The 17,910-nt window shown below is 34.1% G+C and overlaps 1 protein-coding gene across 3 annotated transcripts in view; it reads right to left on the bottom strand.

Annotated features, from left to right (window-relative positions):
* Positions 1 to 988: 988 nt before the first annotated feature.
* The window catches only part of DARS1 (aspartyl-tRNA synthetase 1), a 67,835-nt gene continuing 50,913 nt past the window's right edge, over positions 989 to 17,910 (bottom strand). For all 3 annotated transcript variants that reach the window (XM_080799798.1, XM_080799800.1, XM_080799799.1), the window contains exons 8-16: positions 16,541 to 16,652; positions 15,320 to 15,454; positions 12,931 to 13,078; positions 9,510 to 9,656; positions 8,213 to 8,255; positions 6,356 to 6,436; positions 5,167 to 5,278; positions 4,874 to 4,945; positions 989 to 1,682 (exon numbers count right to left, since the gene is read on the bottom strand). In XM_080799798.1, coding sequence (XP_080655924.1) covers positions 1,591 to 1,682; positions 4,874 to 4,945; positions 5,167 to 5,278; positions 6,356 to 6,436; positions 8,213 to 8,255; positions 9,510 to 9,656; positions 12,931 to 13,078; positions 15,320 to 15,454; positions 16,541 to 16,652 — 942 coding nt within the window. In that variant the 3' untranslated portion in view covers positions 989 to 1,590. The remainder of the gene's footprint in view (positions 1,683 to 4,873; positions 4,946 to 5,166; positions 5,279 to 6,355; positions 6,437 to 8,212; positions 8,256 to 9,509; positions 9,657 to 12,930; positions 13,079 to 15,319; positions 15,455 to 16,540; positions 16,653 to 17,910) is intronic.

Consider the following 17,910-nt stretch of genomic DNA (forward strand, 5'->3'; position numbering starts at 1 on the left):
TCTTTTCCCCTAAAAAAAGAAAATAAAGTACTTGAAAGCAAATATGACCATGTTAAGATTTGATAAAGCTGGGTGGCAAGTTCAGGGATGACCTTTTCATCATGATCTAATCTGGTTGGCATGTTTGGAATACTTCATAATAAAAAAATTAGATAAAAAAGATCATTATCAGGGGTGCCTGGTAGATCAGTTCATTAATGTAGGTCTTTGGTTCAGGTCATGATCCCAGAGTCCTGGGATCAAGTCCCACATTGGGCTCCCTGCTTGGTGGGGAGTCTGCTTCTCCCTTCTGCCATTGCCAGCTCCACATCCGCACCACCCCCTCCTCCTGCCCATGCTTGTGCTCTCTGGCTCTCTTTTCCCTGTCAAACAAACAAAATAAAAAAAAAAAATCATATCATTCTAAGACTTTACAGGCTTTATTTTGAAAGAAGCTATGTTTCTATGAATCTGAGAATAGCTTTAGGCTATTTTATTTTAGGGCCTGGCAATTAATACAGAAAAAGATGGTTAGTAGTCTACTTATTCTTGGTGTAGCTTAAATTTATGAAAGAGTTTTGGAGTGCTTACTATACTCAAGATAGTTTACAGGATATGAAGGCAAGATATAAAATTAACCGTAGCATCAAGTATAGAGGGAAAGTGTTCCTGAGTGTAATTCTCACACAAAAGTTTCTTTTTGGTAGAGAAAATGAGAGTGCATTTTAGTGACATTCACTAAGTATTAGTACTAGTTAAAAATCAAACAAAATTCTGCAATATTTTTAAATCTATGTGAAATAAACTGTTAAGCAACCCAAGCTTTCAGCTTTAAGAATTCTATCCTCTTATATCCATTTGAACTTATAGCTTGATATGAATACATATTATGACTATATCAGCTTTCATTTGTTTTTAGGTATTTACATAAACTAGTTGTGTACTTTTTCTTTTCCCAAATTATAAATGCCAAAAACCAGTTACAAAATCAGACTGCAATGAAGTTATACAAAGACAATGATGACTAGCTTTAAAATTTTATTGAAATTCAAGTTAGAATTTAACAATTTAATATAGCATTACATTGAATATCTTCTAACCAGTACTCCCACCTGCTTTACATGATTTCTGGGCACAAATCTAAAGAACTGATACTTTCTGCCTAATTTTCCATGATACGCCAATTACACATTAAAATCTCAGATACTTCCCTAAAATTGTCTTTATTTCAATGTCAGAATTTAAAAAAATAAGCTCAAATATTCAAGATTTAAGACATTAATATCATAGCCACTATAATATAGAAAAGAAAAAACCTTACACAATCTGAACTGTTTAAAATTGTTAACATTTATTGTAGTAATACAATATGAATTTTTAACATAACCATATGAATTTTTAATTAAAATGTTCAACCATTTCCTACTGAAGCATGTCCAAAGTTATAAAAATCTTCTCTTTTAAAGTAACCTATAGTGAATTAATCCAAAGTAATTGTGGCACTTTGTTTAAGACATTTACTCCACTGCATATTTCAAGTAGCTACTTAAAATCAGGGACAGCCTGATCAATAGCAGGTTACTGGAAAGAATAAAAAAAGCACGGCTTTTTTTAAGGAGTGAGTCGTTTGGGATCACGGGGGAACATTGAGGTCTGACGAACATTGTGCAGTCCCAAAAAAAGCATTGTCACTCGTTCCAACCCTGGGGGAAACAAAATAATCATTAATTCCTTTTCTGAAAACCTTTCAGGGTCTTACTTATTGAAATTACCAACAAAGTATCACTGATCAATAAAATACTTTCATTATTTTGAGTTTAAGACAAACTGTTTTGGAACACCTCGGTGGCTTAGTTCGTTGAGCATCTGATTCTTGATTTCTGCTCAGGTCATGATCTCAGGGTTGTAGGATCCAACTCTGCATCAGGCTCTGGGCTGGGCATGGAGCCTGCTTAGGATTTTTCTCCCTCTCCCTTTGCTCCCCCATCCCACCCTTGTACACCTATGTAGACTCTCCCTATAAGATAAGATAACATAAATAAAATAAAATAAAAATAAAATAAAATAGACTGTTTTGGATCTGATTCAGAAACAAAAATAGAAATGATGCTGTATGTGGAAAGGACTAAGTGAGGTATCCTTAGGTTGTCTGGATTCTGTGAACTACAAAAATCTTGTAAATGTCCCAAACTTATGATTTAAACAAACACAAAAAAGCCATTTTATAAGTCTATATGTGGGACGGGGCGCCTGGGTGGCTCAGTGGGTTAAATAAAGCCTCTGCCTTTGGCTCAGGTCATGATCCCAGGGTCCTGGCATTGAGCCCCGCATCAGGCTCTCTGCTTAGCAGGGAGCCTGCCTCCCTCTCTCTCTCTCTGCCTGTCTCTGCCTACTTGTGATCTCTGTCTGTCAAATAAATAAATAAAATCTTAAAAAAAAATTTATAAGCTTTATGTGGGGTGTCTGGGTGGCTCAGTAGGTTAAGTGTCCAACTTTTGATGTCAGCTCAGATTGTGATCTCAGGGTTGTGAAATCAAACCTCACATCTGGCTCAGGTGCTGGGCATGGAGCCTGCTTAAGATTTTCTCTCTTCCTCTCTCCCTCCCCTCAAGCTCTCTCTTAAGGGGAAAAAAAAAATATCTATATCTATCTATCTATCTATCTATCTATGCACCTATATATCTTCAAATAGGGCCAGAATCTTAATTATGTAGTCTAGGCCATTAATATGAGAACCATAAACCTGTTCAAGGAAGTTTACTAATAGAAATACCAGAAATTTACTGTAATTCAATAGATATGTAACATGGTGGTTCCTAGTATAAAAGACTCTAGGACACATTATTGTAAATGTGGAAAAGAGACTGAGTTTGACATGTGACTTAAATATTGTATTACTGGCAAGAATTAAGACCAAGTGTCACTTAAGAGACAGAGCAGAACTAGCAAATGAAACTTTGTGTGTGCAATTTATCTCTTTTACCCAAGTTGTATAAGACATGTATTATAGAAAAAAGGCAAGGTCAAAGAATATTTTTATATAGCAATGACTGAATTTTAAAGGAATGTATTTAACTTCTAAAACAAAAATTAACATTTTATTGCTATTCCTTACCAAAAAAAACTGCAGATATTTGAACCTTGTATTACAGTAACCTAATATTAATCTTAAAATAAAAAGACCATATCCCATCTTCTCTTCAATCATTAATTACCAAAAAACGAGTGGTATTTGATAACCATTCAAATGTCCTTCACAAGTATGATTAAAATTTACACTGTCAATCACAAAAATTTACAAAATATATAAAATGTACATTATCGAATACTTTAAGAGAAAATAGTTGTGACTCTCCCATTAAAAATTATAAACTATATATCCAAAGTAGCACTGTTTGTAATAACAAAAGGCTGGTATCAATCCACATGTCCATCAGTAAGCTGGTTAACAAGATTATGGTACACCAGTTCAATGGATCGATTCTATGTAGTGTTAAAAAAACAAACAAACTGGGGGCGCCTGGGTGGCTCAGTGGGTTAAAGCCTCTGCCTTCAGCTCAGGTCATGATCTCAGGGTCCTGGGATGGAGCCCCGCATCGGGCTCTCTGCTCAGCAGGGGGCCTGCTTCCTCCTCTCTCTCTCTCTGCCTACTTGTGATCTCTATCTGTCAAATAAATAAATAAAAAAATCTTTAAAAAAAAACAAACTGAAAAAGTCTTCAATAATTGATAAGGAACAAGATAAAAAACATAGTAAGTGACAAACGCAAGGTACTGAATGATTTATAGAGTATGCTATAATTTGTGTAACAATTTATTTTAAAAGTGTATATTTTTGCATATGCAAAGATTATTTTTGCAAAGTTTAAAAAAAAAACTAGAAACAATAGTTTCCTAAAGAGAGGTAAATACATACTCTTCCATAGTTTAATTTGATAAATTTTAAAGTTTATTAACTATTCACCAACTTCCCCCTCAAACAACAGACAAATATTTTAAAACTATAAATTCAGAATTCGTTTTTTTAAATTTTAATTTTATTTTTTAAAAAAATATTTTATTTGACAGACAGAGGTTACAAGTAGGCAGAGCAGCAGGCAGAGAGAGAGGGGGATGCAGGCTCCCTGCTGAGCAGAGAGCCCAACACAGGGCTCGATCCCAAGACCCTGAGATCATGACCTGAACCAAAGGCAAAGGCTTAACCCAATGAGCCACCCAGGCACCTCCAGAATTCTTTTAAGAGTCTCTGATAGAAATTGAGCTAAACATTTACCCTTTTATTTATTTATTTTTTAAAAGATTTATTTTTTTAAGTAATCTCTATACCTATTATGGGGCTCGAACTCACAACCCGAGGTCAAGAGCTGCATGCTGCACTGACTGAGCCAGCAAGGCACTCCTTACCCTTTTTCAATCACAGAGTGGTATCTTACATATATACTCTAGAAGTGGTCCTGAAAGTCAATGAAATGTTACACTACAACAAAAAATTTAGCAGCAATCTGAGCTAACCTGAGGGAGAGCTTTAATTTGGGCTAATCAGAATGAACTCATGGATGCAGAGAGAAAATAGGATAGTTAATTTATAAGATATTTTGCTTCTAAACTCTTTAGGGGAAAAATGGCTAGAAATGTATTATAATATTTTAGAACACACAAATTAGCTCTTCATTTTGGTCCTTCGAAATCAAATTTTCATTTAGCTACAACTCACTAAAAATTTGTTATAATTCAAATTTGTACTATATTTAGCATGGACTTATTTCTAAGCAGTAACAATATACAAAACTTAGTTTTTGGAGTCTAATGAAGAAATTTAGTTAGAACTGAATGAACACTTTGCCAAATGAAATCTGTGTTGGAAATATATTGTCATAATATTAAAATAATATTACCAATGCCTCCGCCGGCATGGGGAGGGGCTCCAAAGCGGAAGGAATCAATGTATGCCTTAATTTTCTCCAAATCTAGAAAAAACAAAAACAAACTAAAAAACCAAACACAATGTATCATCTTACTCAGTAACTTATAAAGATTAAAACAAATGATGTTTCTGAGAAGTCTTTAAAAGGTTTAAAATTGCTTTCACAACAATATACATTACTTTCACAATATACATTATTTTCCCAAATATGTTTTTATTTGTTTTCACAACATACATTACTCTCCCAAATGTGTTTTTATTTACCAATTCCATGATGTAAGGCTCGTTCTGTTAGCAGCTGAGGATCATGTATTCTTTGAGCTCCTGATAGTATTTCTTCTCCTCTCATGAACATATCATAAGAGTTGGACTGTTTCTTCAAGAAAAAACAAACACACAAGAAAAGACCACTCTTGAAGTGACTGTCATTCTATTTCCATTACTCATATGAGAAAAAAAAAAATCTCTTCTGCACAAAGAACAAGTCCATTTACCCTACAATTAATGATGCAATCTGCTCCAATGAACACAATTGTTTCTCTAAAACAAGGTTAAACTAGTGAGAGCTCAATAATAACTTCTTCTTCCCTCTATCATATTTTATGCTCCCCTTCTCCTACACCTTCCGATAACAAATCAGAGTACCATATCTAAACTTGCAAGAAGTAGTGTTGATTCTCATTTCACTTTATCATCTAAAATGTTTTTAGGTGTGATATGATTTTGGGTCATTTCTGGAACCTCAAATTATCAACAGGTGTTAGTCTTTTTAATTAAAAAAAATTTTTTTTAAACAAAAGTAAATAGAACATCAATTTACCATAGCTTAACCTATTCTCGTATCAGATTTTAAAGTTTATTTTCCCTATCTTTGGATAAACCAATGGTTCTCAAAGTATGATTCCTGGATCAGTAGCCTCAGTATTACCCAGAACTTATTAGAAATATAAATTATCAAGCTCCCCCAAGACCAGCTAATCAGAAAGTCTGATAATGGGGCCCAGTCATCTGTGTTTTAAAAAGCCTCCCAAGTGATTCTGATGCACACTTAAGTTTGGGAACCACTGTAATGGAAGAACAGTAAAAGGCCACAAAACACAAATTAGATGAACTCCCAGGACAGAATGTTGTTTCTTAGTTCAAAGTCAATGATAATATGACGTGTTAAAGTCTGTATTTATTATTTATATGGCATTTCTTCTTCATAAATCTTCAAAAAATGACCCTTGAAAATGATTTTTAATGTAGGTTTTGACACTAGTTTTTTAGAACACTCACATGTCACAGTATCATTTTTACCTAAATTGACAGAAACTAGTAGTAATACATACAATGATGGCCCATTAAAATGGCAAGTAACTGATGAAAACCATTCCCATGGTACAATCTAACATAGTCACAATAAAGTTTTCCTTCTTCCCCAAAACAAAATACTTAAAATAAATTTACTTACAGGATTTCTTGGGTCAGGCATGGTATAGAAAGGTCTTACAGCCAATGGATATTTATCAAGAATATAAAAGTCTGTATCATACTATAAAAAAAGATTAAATTTTAAAAAATTTTAACAAAAGTTAAAAGAAAGCTAACATTTTGACAATTAACTGTCCTTTAAAAAATAGTTTTGTTCTTCAAAATTACTATAATTACATGGTATATACAATAAGTACTATGCTTCTTTCAAGTAACATCTGTATCCTATAGTATTTTGCCATCACGTTATAAATTTCTCTTATACTTAAACTGTGGGAGCTATTGACAATTCAGTCATACTTCAAATATTCGTTTTCTTCTTTTTATTCTGGACACGTAATCTCTTTCCAATTTCTTCCCAACTGAAAACTATGCTGCAATAGACTTTGAATTTCGTTTCTTTTCTTTGTTAATCTAATTCATTTACTCTTTGAGATGCAATTTGTTAACTTTCTGTTACATTATCCTAAATCTCCTTGGGTTTCACAAAAACTACATTAGATCCATAAATTATTTTAGGAAAAACTGACATCTTTTCCAATATTCATCTTTCCCAAAACCTTGATTATTTTCCCACTAACTTAAATTTTCATGCAGACATCTAAAAGAAATTTGGTAGTTTTCTTCATATGAGAACTGTAACTGAGATAAATAACATTTACATGAAATTATGACATTTTTTTACAAAGAATAGTTACTATATGACCCTGATTTAATTACAAAGAAATCAATCAAATTTCAGCTGTTTTGATGTCAAGCATTTTTGCTAAAACTCAAGCATAGAGGGAATGCCAACAGAGATGACAAACTGGACTCTGCTCTGCTGAAACAGCATTTTTTTAAAAAAGATTTTTATTATTTATTCACTTGATAGACAGAGATCATGAGTAGGCAGAGAGGCAGGCAGAGAGAGAGAGGAGGAAGCAGGCTCCCCGCAGAGCAGAGAGCCCGATGTGGGGCTCGATCCCAGGACCCCGAGATCACGACCTGAGCCGAAGGCAGAGGCTTAACCCACTGAGCCACCCAGGTGCCCCTGAAACAGCATTTTAAAGGTATAAACTCCACACTGCAGTTTCAGAAATACATTAGCTCCCCAGTCAATTTTAAGTGCAGCCAGCAGGAGGAGCTCAAGGACCGTTTTCATTTACACATGTCTCTTAAATTCCTGGAAGACCACACTAAATTCAACTTTTATATTCTTTGGAATTTTAGAAAATGAGACAGGAAAGCAGCTTTCAAAAAAGAGGGCAAATAGAAACTCATTCACCTTCAAGTCCCATAAGTTATCAGGGGGTACTCAGGGAAGGCCATTTCTAAATAATTTCAAATCATCTTGAGATTGTTTCTGACTAATCTAACAGTCTGATACAGATACCACTTTTATTTTTTATTTATTTATGTTTTTAAAAGATTTTATTTATTTTTGATAGAGAGACAGCGAAAGAGGGAACACAAGCAAGCGGAGTGGGAAAGCAGAAACAGTCTCACCTCTGAGCAGGGAGCCCGATGTCGGGCTGGATCCCAGGACCCTGGGAAGAAGACCAGAGCCAAAGGCAGATGCCTAAGGACTAAACTACCCAGGCACCGCCAGGTATCACTTCTAGAGGGACTTCAGTACAACTCAGTGCAAAAAAAAGATACTGAGCTAATCAAACTGAGAAAAGCCTGTCTGAATATTTTTTATTTTTCCAAGAATTTAAAAAAAAAGAGTCTTCCCTGCGGTTTTTTATTCTGGGATCTTACCATTCTGGAAGACTGTTCCTACTGCAACTGTTCTTTGGTACCAGAATATGTTTCAGATTTAGAAAAAGAAATCCAGCATGCACAAGAGTCCTACCTTTTCCTTTACCAAACGACCCAACAGTTTTTCATTCGGTGTACTGAAAAATAAAAACAAAAACCCTCATGAAATTAGGTGTTTGAAGATCAAATAGCAACTTAAGAAGTTTTAAATGAATAAGGCCCCTCTCATTTGAGGTTCTCAAAGGATAAAAATTTGGCCAATACATTGTTGTCTATCCTCCTTTTATAAAAGGCAAGTACAGTGACAACATTTAGTACGTACTGCTCAAAAACATTTAAATAAAATAATAAACAGATGTAGCAATTCATAGATTCAGAAATAACACTGATGATATAATTTCCTACAATTATATATAAAGTTCACTATAGCAAAAAGGCTATTTTTGCCATTATGTAGCTCTACTTCAAGATGGTCTCTCCTTTTGTTACTATTTATCAAAGGTTTATAAAACAAAAATCAGTATTTCCAAGTCTTTAAAATGTAATAGTGTTTTTATAGCTGGGAGGCTGTTACTTTAGCTTCTATCTTAGGTAAGAACAACTGCCAAAATACTTAAGAAAATACTGCTCAGCTTAAAATAATTATAGAATGTAGAGTTTGCTTTAAAAATGTAATCTAACAATGAAGGAGATGCTTAAAACCATAAATGTATGTTTCTGTTAAACAAAAATAAGGGTTTTGAGCAAAATATGCTTAAAAAGAGCCTTAAGAAAGACAACCACTCCTTTCAACCCTATTTCCATACAAATTATTCCAAGTACTTAAATATTTTAAAATGTTAAATATTTTAAGAACCTTGGAGAAAAATATAAGTACCGTAGATAGTAGTTTATTAAACCACATAGTTTATTCAAAATTATAAGTTATTTTTATGATCTGAATTTAGATAACATAATACTATATATATCAAATAAAGAACAGATATTTTTATAACTTTGGAGACATTAATTTTATGCCCCAATCCTGTGTGGGAATGGATTAAGACTGCTTTCTACCCTCTCAAACACCACTGATTTAGAAAGAGAGGTAACATATTAGATGATAAAAATCACGGGCCAAAGTCCCTATATATTCTTTAGAGTGTTACAAATATGGGGGTGTGAGAGGGTAAAAAATGGTGTTTATAGACAAAACTATCAAAGCTCAGGCAAACCACATTAAACATAGTATTTTATTTCAGATCACACATTAAACAAAACAGCATCATACACCAAAGTTAATAAAACTGAAGCTTATCATCTGGGTGGAAAAAAATCATCATTCATTAATATACTCATTCATTCATACCTTAAACCTAATTACTAAAGTTTAAAAAATCACAAAGTCAAACCTCAGATCTTCTTCATCTCCCATTTCGATTCCAGCTTCCCTAAGCATAGCCAATGCTTCACAGTACTCGAGTCTTAAAGTTGGTTCCAAAAATTTGAATGGTTCACATGGGAATTGTTTATTCACTGTCTGAATTTCAGTTTGAAACCTATTTGTACAATGATAGAGTTAAAAAAAAAAGTGTCGTGTTTTCTCCACAAGAGGTCACTGTGGCAATATATAAACATAATTTTTAAGAAAAATTTTACTAATACAAGTGAAGTAATGAGCAGATAGCTTTATTCTTCTACAAGTTGATATCCTTTTTTTCCAAACAAAGAAATAACATTTTTAACATTTCATAGGAATCACTGTATTCCTGTGCAATGATGAGGAAAGGGCAATCTGAGTAGCTTCAGGAGTGGCAACAGCTCAGTGATCAACCAAGTGCCTTTTTCAGCTGAGCCACTCAGCCCCACAGACCCTCCTAGCTGTCTGGGGAACCCATTCTCTAATGGGGCTGACATGGACCCAAGAGTCCACTTTACATTCTATTAGTTCTATGTGTTCCCCTGATAACAATTTTGAAATTCAGAAGTAACTCAAAAGGAAATGCTTTTATTTTATTTAATATTTAGTTAACTTTTTAGAGGGAGGAGGAGCAGAGGGAAAGAGAGAAGCAGGATCTCAAGCAAGCTCCGTGCTCACTGCCGAGCCCGATGCAGGGCTCAACCTCACAACCCTGAGATCATGGCCTGACCCAAAATCAAGAGCTGGATGCTTAACCAACTGAGCAACCCAGGCGCCCCTAAAAGGAAATGCTTTTAGAGAGAGTTGTTTTGTGTAAAATCAGCCTCAATACAAAAATCCCCTTAGAGACTTTCAGGCTCTTCCGTAGTAGTAGAAACAGCTAAGAAAAAATATCTGGTAGGTTTTGAGTACATATCCATGTCACATAAAATCATTCTTTGAATCAGTGTATGCACTAGGAAAACGTGTTATCAAGAAATTATTTACATTAGAAATGAAATTTAAATACTCAAAGTATTTAACACATTTCTTAGTCTCCTCTTGTTTTGTCACCATAGTGGTATTAAAGTATTAAAAACTTTGTAACTCCTATCAGCTAACACTGTTAGTAATATAAAATACCCATTTGAAGAAGTATTAAAAAGAACTTTTTAATCTAACACTTGTTATCCTCAATGTAGACCAAATTAATGAATATGTTTTCTCTTCCCCCATTCCCATTATACTCTAAGTCTGTGAGTGCCAATCTCCCATTTTAATAACCACTATAGTACAGTGTCCAGCCTTCAAACAGCAGGCACAAGACACATGTTTACTGTACTCAATTGTGGAAGATTTTTTTTTAGTAAGATTTAAAAATTATTATTTTTGCCACTTATGGATGAAATGATAGCTGGGATTTGCTTCAAAATAACAGGGGGTGGGAGAAATGTGTAAACAAAATTGGCCATGTGTTAACAATGGTTGAAAGTGGGTGATGAGTACCTGGGGTTCATTAGGCTAGTCTCTATTTTGTATGTGTCTTGAAATTTTACTTAATTAACAGAATTGAAAAGGTATGTTTATATTCCATGAAAACAGTAGAAATTAAAACATTATCATTTCCTGATTAGTCTTTAATACTTTCATGGGAGCAATAAAGTTTAGCCATTGGTTTATTCAAATCTTGATGTAAGAAGCGTTAAGAAGATCCCAATAACTGATTTCTAACTTGCCTTTCTTTGCTTTGGATATTAATCTAATCATGTCTGTCAATATTTTAAAATACACTTGTCTATTATTCTTCTATGAGAGATAAGTACTAAGGATAAACTTGAGAGGTATCATGACACACGCCAGGTAACCCAACTTACAACTGAGAGAAACTTAAAATTCCTAAATGACTTACAGAATATAAAAAGGTTTTGGGGGCACCTGGGTGGCTCAGTAGGTTAGGCCTCTGCCGTCAGCTCAGGTCATGATCTCAGGGTCCTGGGATCCAGCCCCACATCAGGCTCTCTGCCCGGCAGGGAGTCTGCTTCCTGCCCCCCATCCTGCCTCTCTGCCTACTTGTGATCTCTCTGCCAAATAAACAAAATCTTAAAAAAAAAAAAAAAAAAAAAAAAAAGAAGGCTTTTATTTCTAGGTTGCCACCTTAAATCTACTTGAAAAAGTCCAGTGATGATGGTGTTTGAATCTCTAATTTGTAAACAAAGATTTGATTAATCCCAAGGGCCCTATTAATGCTTGATCTGTTATTACAAAAACCGAATTAGAAATTTCATATCCCAATATTATAGAGAGTAGATATCAATACCCAAAATAAATGGGCTTCAGAAACTTTTTTGAATTATAAATGTGAAAAGAAAATGAGAAAAGCTCTGCTCCTTCACTGTAGTTTCAAAGGGTATTTTATTTTATAAGGAAACATTAGTTGTTCTATAGACTATCTGAATGAAAGTTGCTTAAAATAAATGGTACTGAAATGTTTCAGAGAACAAAAGTTTAAAAAAAGGCTGTCTACAATTAGCTAGTCATCAATGTACCAATGCAATGCAGAGAATGCTTGGAAAATACCAGTCCTTATGCTATAAGATTTTTGTAAGACCAAAGATTAATTTCTGTGTCCTTGAAATTACTCATTAGACTTGCAATGGAGTAAATAAGATTCACAGTATTTCTGAACTCTTTTTAAGTATCAATGAAGCATATCCAAATACATCAACAATTTAAGAGTTAAATCAGTGGTCTTTAAATAAAAATTTCAAATATAGCCCTCTGTCAGTTATCAAAGTGCTAGACAAATCTACTACAGCTTACTTAATATTTAAGTACTGACTCAAGTATGGAGAAAGGAAAAAAAGACTCTTGATCCTACTTAACTTATTTTTCATTTTCTCTTCCTATTTTCTCTGTGTTAAACATCATCACAAGTAAACAACTTTTTAAGGGAGAAACTATTTGCCAATTTAGAGGTTGTATCTAATGTGAATATTTTACATAATTCAATTTTCTGAACATCCTGAACATGTCTAATAATTTTCTGCAAAATTCTTATCACCACATTATTACCACTACCAGTTTAATAATAAACTGCTATAAAAGTAACATAGGCTCTATTTCTTTCAGACATTCAGGATATAATATAAAGGAAAAAAAATATAGTTAGGTTGGTTCACAATCTGGTAAACTTCCCCACCAAAATAAGGTTAACTAGCTGAAGTCCCAACTGACTTGGATCCAGAAGTACTATTTTTGATGTTCATTTTTTCACTAATTAACTATTGATCATCTAAGTGGCGAATCCTCTATCCCGTACATATATGTATGTTCAATATAAACTTAGTTTACATGTTTTATTCAAGAATTATTTTGAAGAACCCAAACTGATTAGACATTACATCCATCTAGGGATATATATTATTTGTTTTTACCTTTTTTGGAGTCCTTTGAATATTTGTACTAAGGTGTCAGCAATTTCTTCCACAACTTCATGGTAATGGTAATTAAAAGCCATTTCAATGTCCAAACCAACAAATTCAGTTAGATGTCTGTGGGTATTTGAGTCTTCAGCTCTGAATACTGTAACATTATTAAAAGAAATAAATAGTAAATGGTGTTTTAAAGTTTTGGAAAAATTGGGACTTAAGTACAAAATTTTATTTACTAGTACTCAAATGGTATTATTTTCTTTATTATAGGGTTCTTGAAAGACTTGATAAGCCATATATTTCAGCATTTTCTTGGACAGCAAGCTCATTACCAACTCCTACAGTCACGCAGTGAAAGCTGTAACAAATGTTTATTAATAAGTAAGGCTTTGAAGAATCCTAAGGGAATGCAAGATCCTGAAGTGTCTTCTCAATAATTAAAAATAGGTTCAATAGAGTGAGTTCTTCTCAATTTTATTAAAACTTAACTCGAGCTAAATGAAATCTGTACCAGTGAAGTAACGTTATATATATTCCAGCCATTACCTCTGTCCAGCTCTTACTGTCCTTACTGCACTTTCCTCCTTTTCCAGTCTTCCAGACTCTAGCTCTGCTCCATCTTTCACATCACTTTAAGATCAAGATTCCTACAACACATCCTTGCTCAGTAATTAACTAATTAACTACTGATCATCAGTGGTTCCCAAATGGCACTGTAATAGAATATAAAATGACAAAAAAATCTAAAGCCTTTATGTTTTCATATTTAATCTTACCCTTTATTTTCCATTTCTTCTTAACACTATGTAGTCTTACTTTTATCTTCTCCCATGATTTTCACTTATTCTGCTTCTGCTGACTAGAGTGCCATTTTTTTTGTAGTCTGTATCTCCTACTCTGTTCTTAAACCCACTTCAGTTTGCGTTTATGGTAACTAGCAAATTCCATCTTCTCCCTCTTTTTACACTATCTATACTACATAATTAACACCAAGCTGCTGATTGTATAGCACAATCTGATTATTTGCTGTGACAATCAGTTGATTATTCCTTGCAACTGCTATATATATGCATGTCTTATTCCATCTTGGGAGAAGGGACAATGTTTATTACCTTGTCACTCAAAACATGGTCTACAAATTGGCAGCATCAGCAGTACCTGGGAGCTTGTGAGAACTGCAGAATCTCAAGCCTCCCTTCAGACCTACTGGTCAGAATCTGCATTTTAACAAGATCCTCAAGTGATTCATGCACACATTAACATTTGAGAAGTGCTGGTTGATTTTTCTTTTATGTACATGTTATCTAGCACAAGGCTATGTATGCAGTAGGCATTCAACAAATTAGTTAATAAATTCAGAAAATTAACACAATTAATGCTCTTGCCAGTTTCTCTAACAGCAGGCATTTAATTCTTTTTCAGCTACAAAAAGCTTACATATATAAAATAACTTGGTAAGTTTTACAGAATGAAGCAAAGCTAGTTTTTGCTTATAGTCAGCTTCATTAAAGAATTTACCACATGATTATGTGTCCATGCTTAACTTTTAATTTCTAATGGACTTTAGCATATTCTCAATTCTAAGAACAGTACAAACAGTAATAGTAAAACAAAACAGCTTCAAAATAAAATTAGTAGCAAAGTACACAGAGGTACACTTGTAAACTTATAAGTAAGTAGTAGTAAGGGGCTATCAAGGACAACAAAATACATCATTTGTAAGATTGCAACTACTACTTCTTTCCTCTTCATGGAGAGTTAAAAGGCAAGTCCAAACAGGAGCTAATTCTGTTCTTTTTTTTAAAGATTTTATTTATCTGACAGACAGATCACAAGTAGGCAGAAAGTTAGGCGGTGGCAGGGGGAGGGGGGAAGCAGGTTCCCTGCTGAGCAGAAATCCAGTTGTAGGGCTCAATCCCAGAACCCTGAGATCATGACCTGAGCTGAAGGCAGAGGCTTTAACCCACTGAGCCATCCAGATGCCCCAGCTAATTCTTTTCTAATTATGCTGAAATAATAATAAATAATATACTCAGGTATATTTCAGAGGGTATACATATTCAAAGCATGCATTTTTTAAAAATGAGTTATTCCCAAGGTAAACATTTTCTTCAGCAATCTTCTGTAGGAAATATAAAATGCTTATGAATCTATCCACATAAATGATATTCAACTACTTCTTAACTACTGAGCATATAATTTTTTAATTTTTATTTTAGGAAATGTCTACCCAACCACATGGTCATTTTTACCTAAAAGTCAAGTGTTTATATAGCCAACATAAGGGAGGATTTAAGCTTCCAGAATGTGTGAATGTAAAATGTGTTCTTAAAACCATAACTATGGTACAATCAATAAAATTTTGAGAAAATCATAACCACCAAAACCTTACCTGGTCCAATACAGAACACCTTCTCAAAATCAGCACAAATACACATTTGCTTGTATAGCTGTGGGGACTGGGCCAGATATGCATTGTTTTTAAAATATGACACAGTAAATACATTGGCTCCTCCTTCACTGGCAGCTGAAATGTAAACATTTATGCTGTTATAACCAACTGCAAGTTTATCAATGCAAATTTCTAATAAAAACAGTTTATACTTTTAAGTATTTCACGTAAAAAATTTTTTTTCAGAGAAACCACAGTCTATATATGCCTTATACCTGATTCTAAACCATTTATATTTAGGACAGATTTACTTCTTTGGCTGTACCTTCACTTTACATCATCAGATATACACACACCTTTTCTGCATCAATTTCGAATCTATTAAAGCTACTTTGGAGTTGTAAACATTTTTTTCAAAAAGGAAATGATATTCTTATTGATTTTTCTAAGTATCAAGAATGCAATGTTCAATTCTTGATTTATAATTAAATGCCATTTGTAACACATTTTTTAGTGTTACTTAAGCAACTCCAAAAAGGATAAAATGATTAAAATAAGGTTCTCATATGAGAATGAGAATTAATGAGATTTTCCCACTTGTAGTAGTTAGTAATATTACAATGCAGTATATACAAAACAAAACTGCAATGCCAATTTAGAAAGAAACCTACATAATGAAAGTAGTTTCTGGTACAGCTTACATAATAATAATCTTGCTTCATGTGTTACTGCCTTATTTTATAATCACTATCACAGAATGACTTCTGAAACAAGGAGATGCTATATAATTGATGTCAGTGATATGTGCTGCACAGTCTTCAAAATAAAAAGTCTCATGGATAAACCTTAAAGGACAGTTGGGATTCTCAAATTAAAAAAAAAATTAATGAGGAAATTGAGAGGCTGTGCAGGGGACTGTGGGGGGTAGGGAAGGAAAAAATGAAACAAGATGGGATCAGGAGGGAGACAAACCATAAGAGACTCTTAATCTCACAAAACAGAGGGTTGCTGGGGGGGTTGGGGGTAAGATAGGGTGGCTGGGTTATGGGCACTGGGGAGGGTATGTGCTATGGTGAGTGCTGTGAAATGTGTAAGCCTGATGATTCAAAGACCTGTACCCCTGGGGCAAATAATACATTATATGTTAATTTAAAAATATTAAACAATTTGGGAGAAAGCAAATTTATTTTTAAAAATTAAGAGAAATGTCTTAAAGCATACCTGAGATAATTTTAGGAGTTTGGATTTCTACAAAACCCTTGTTAATTAAAGTTTCACGGAAAAGATGGCAGATGCCGGACTGGAGACGGAAGACTGCCTGACTTGTTGATGTCTAAAAGACAATAATAAAATCTAATGAAATCAATCTGACACATTAACTGAGATGGAGTATTTTCTAATCAGGCCACCTGCCTGGAAGGTTCACAGAGAAAACAGTTCATTATATGAGAGAACTGTTAGGTTATATGACAATTAGTATAAGGATATATCTTGGAATTTTTCCTATTATAGGAGAATGGCAATTTTGCTCTTTAAAATCTCCAACATCTCCAACTCGACTTTGCTGAGTCTATAAAAGATTAGAGAGTAGTTTAGATATAAACTAAGATGCTTAAAAGATTTTAAGTACACAATAGTTTCCAAAATGTACAGTCAAAGCAGGGGTTAGAAATGTGAATGCTTAGGGGTACCCGAGGGGCTCAGCCTATTAAGTGTCAGACTCTTGATTTCCATTCTGGTCATGATCTCAGCGTCATGAGATCAAGCCTTGCATCATGCTCCCAGCTCAGTGCTCGGCAGGGAGTCTGCTTGACATTCTCTCCCTCTCCCTTTGTCACTCCCTCCCCCAGCTTGTGTGTGTATGTGCATGTGAGCTCTCTCTCTCTCTCTCTCAATAAATAAATAAATATCAAAAAAAATGTGAACGCTTACAAGGGCCAGACAAATAACATAAATGGAATGATACTTGCTGGGTGGTGCAGGGAGGGCATAGCAGAGGACATAATGCCCCATCTAGAGTGCTAGCTAATGTTGCCATGCCACAGTATTGCCAATTCACCTGCAACTTTTTAAGAAAAGCCATCTAGATTCAATGTGTAAATCCCCACTTTTCAACAGTGGCAATGAATTTAAATTTAAAAAAAAAAAAAAAAGATGCCAAAGAAAAATACATTGGTACCAAACTCTACAGGCACAACCAATAACTTGTGTGAATAAATAGCCTGGGCAAGAAGAGTATGGTGTCTATCTACTGTGGCCAAAATTATGAAAACTCTGAGGTTTCTAGGCAGCATCAAGAGGACTTTTGATTATTGTTATAGCTTTTCCTATAGACTATAGATTAAAATAGAAAAGGAAAAGGGACAAAAAAGCAAATAATCAGGGGTGACATATGAGTGTATAAAAAAGGTAGACCCATACGATTGCAGAAAAGTTGAAAAGAACTTTTAAGGTGACAAAGGATTTAAGCTTTAGGTAGAGTATTTAAGGAGGAAGATGTGGTCAAACATTAAGAAAGAAAGATGACATCGGTTTTACTACAATGATGAAACCACTGAACTCTTTCACTTGCAACCAAACCAGAAAGGGAA

The sequence above is a fragment of the Martes martes genome (assembly GCF_963455335.1).
Source record: "Martes martes genome assembly, chromosome: 3".
Taxonomy (NCBI): domain Eukaryota; kingdom Metazoa; phylum Chordata; class Mammalia; order Carnivora; family Mustelidae; genus Martes; species Martes martes.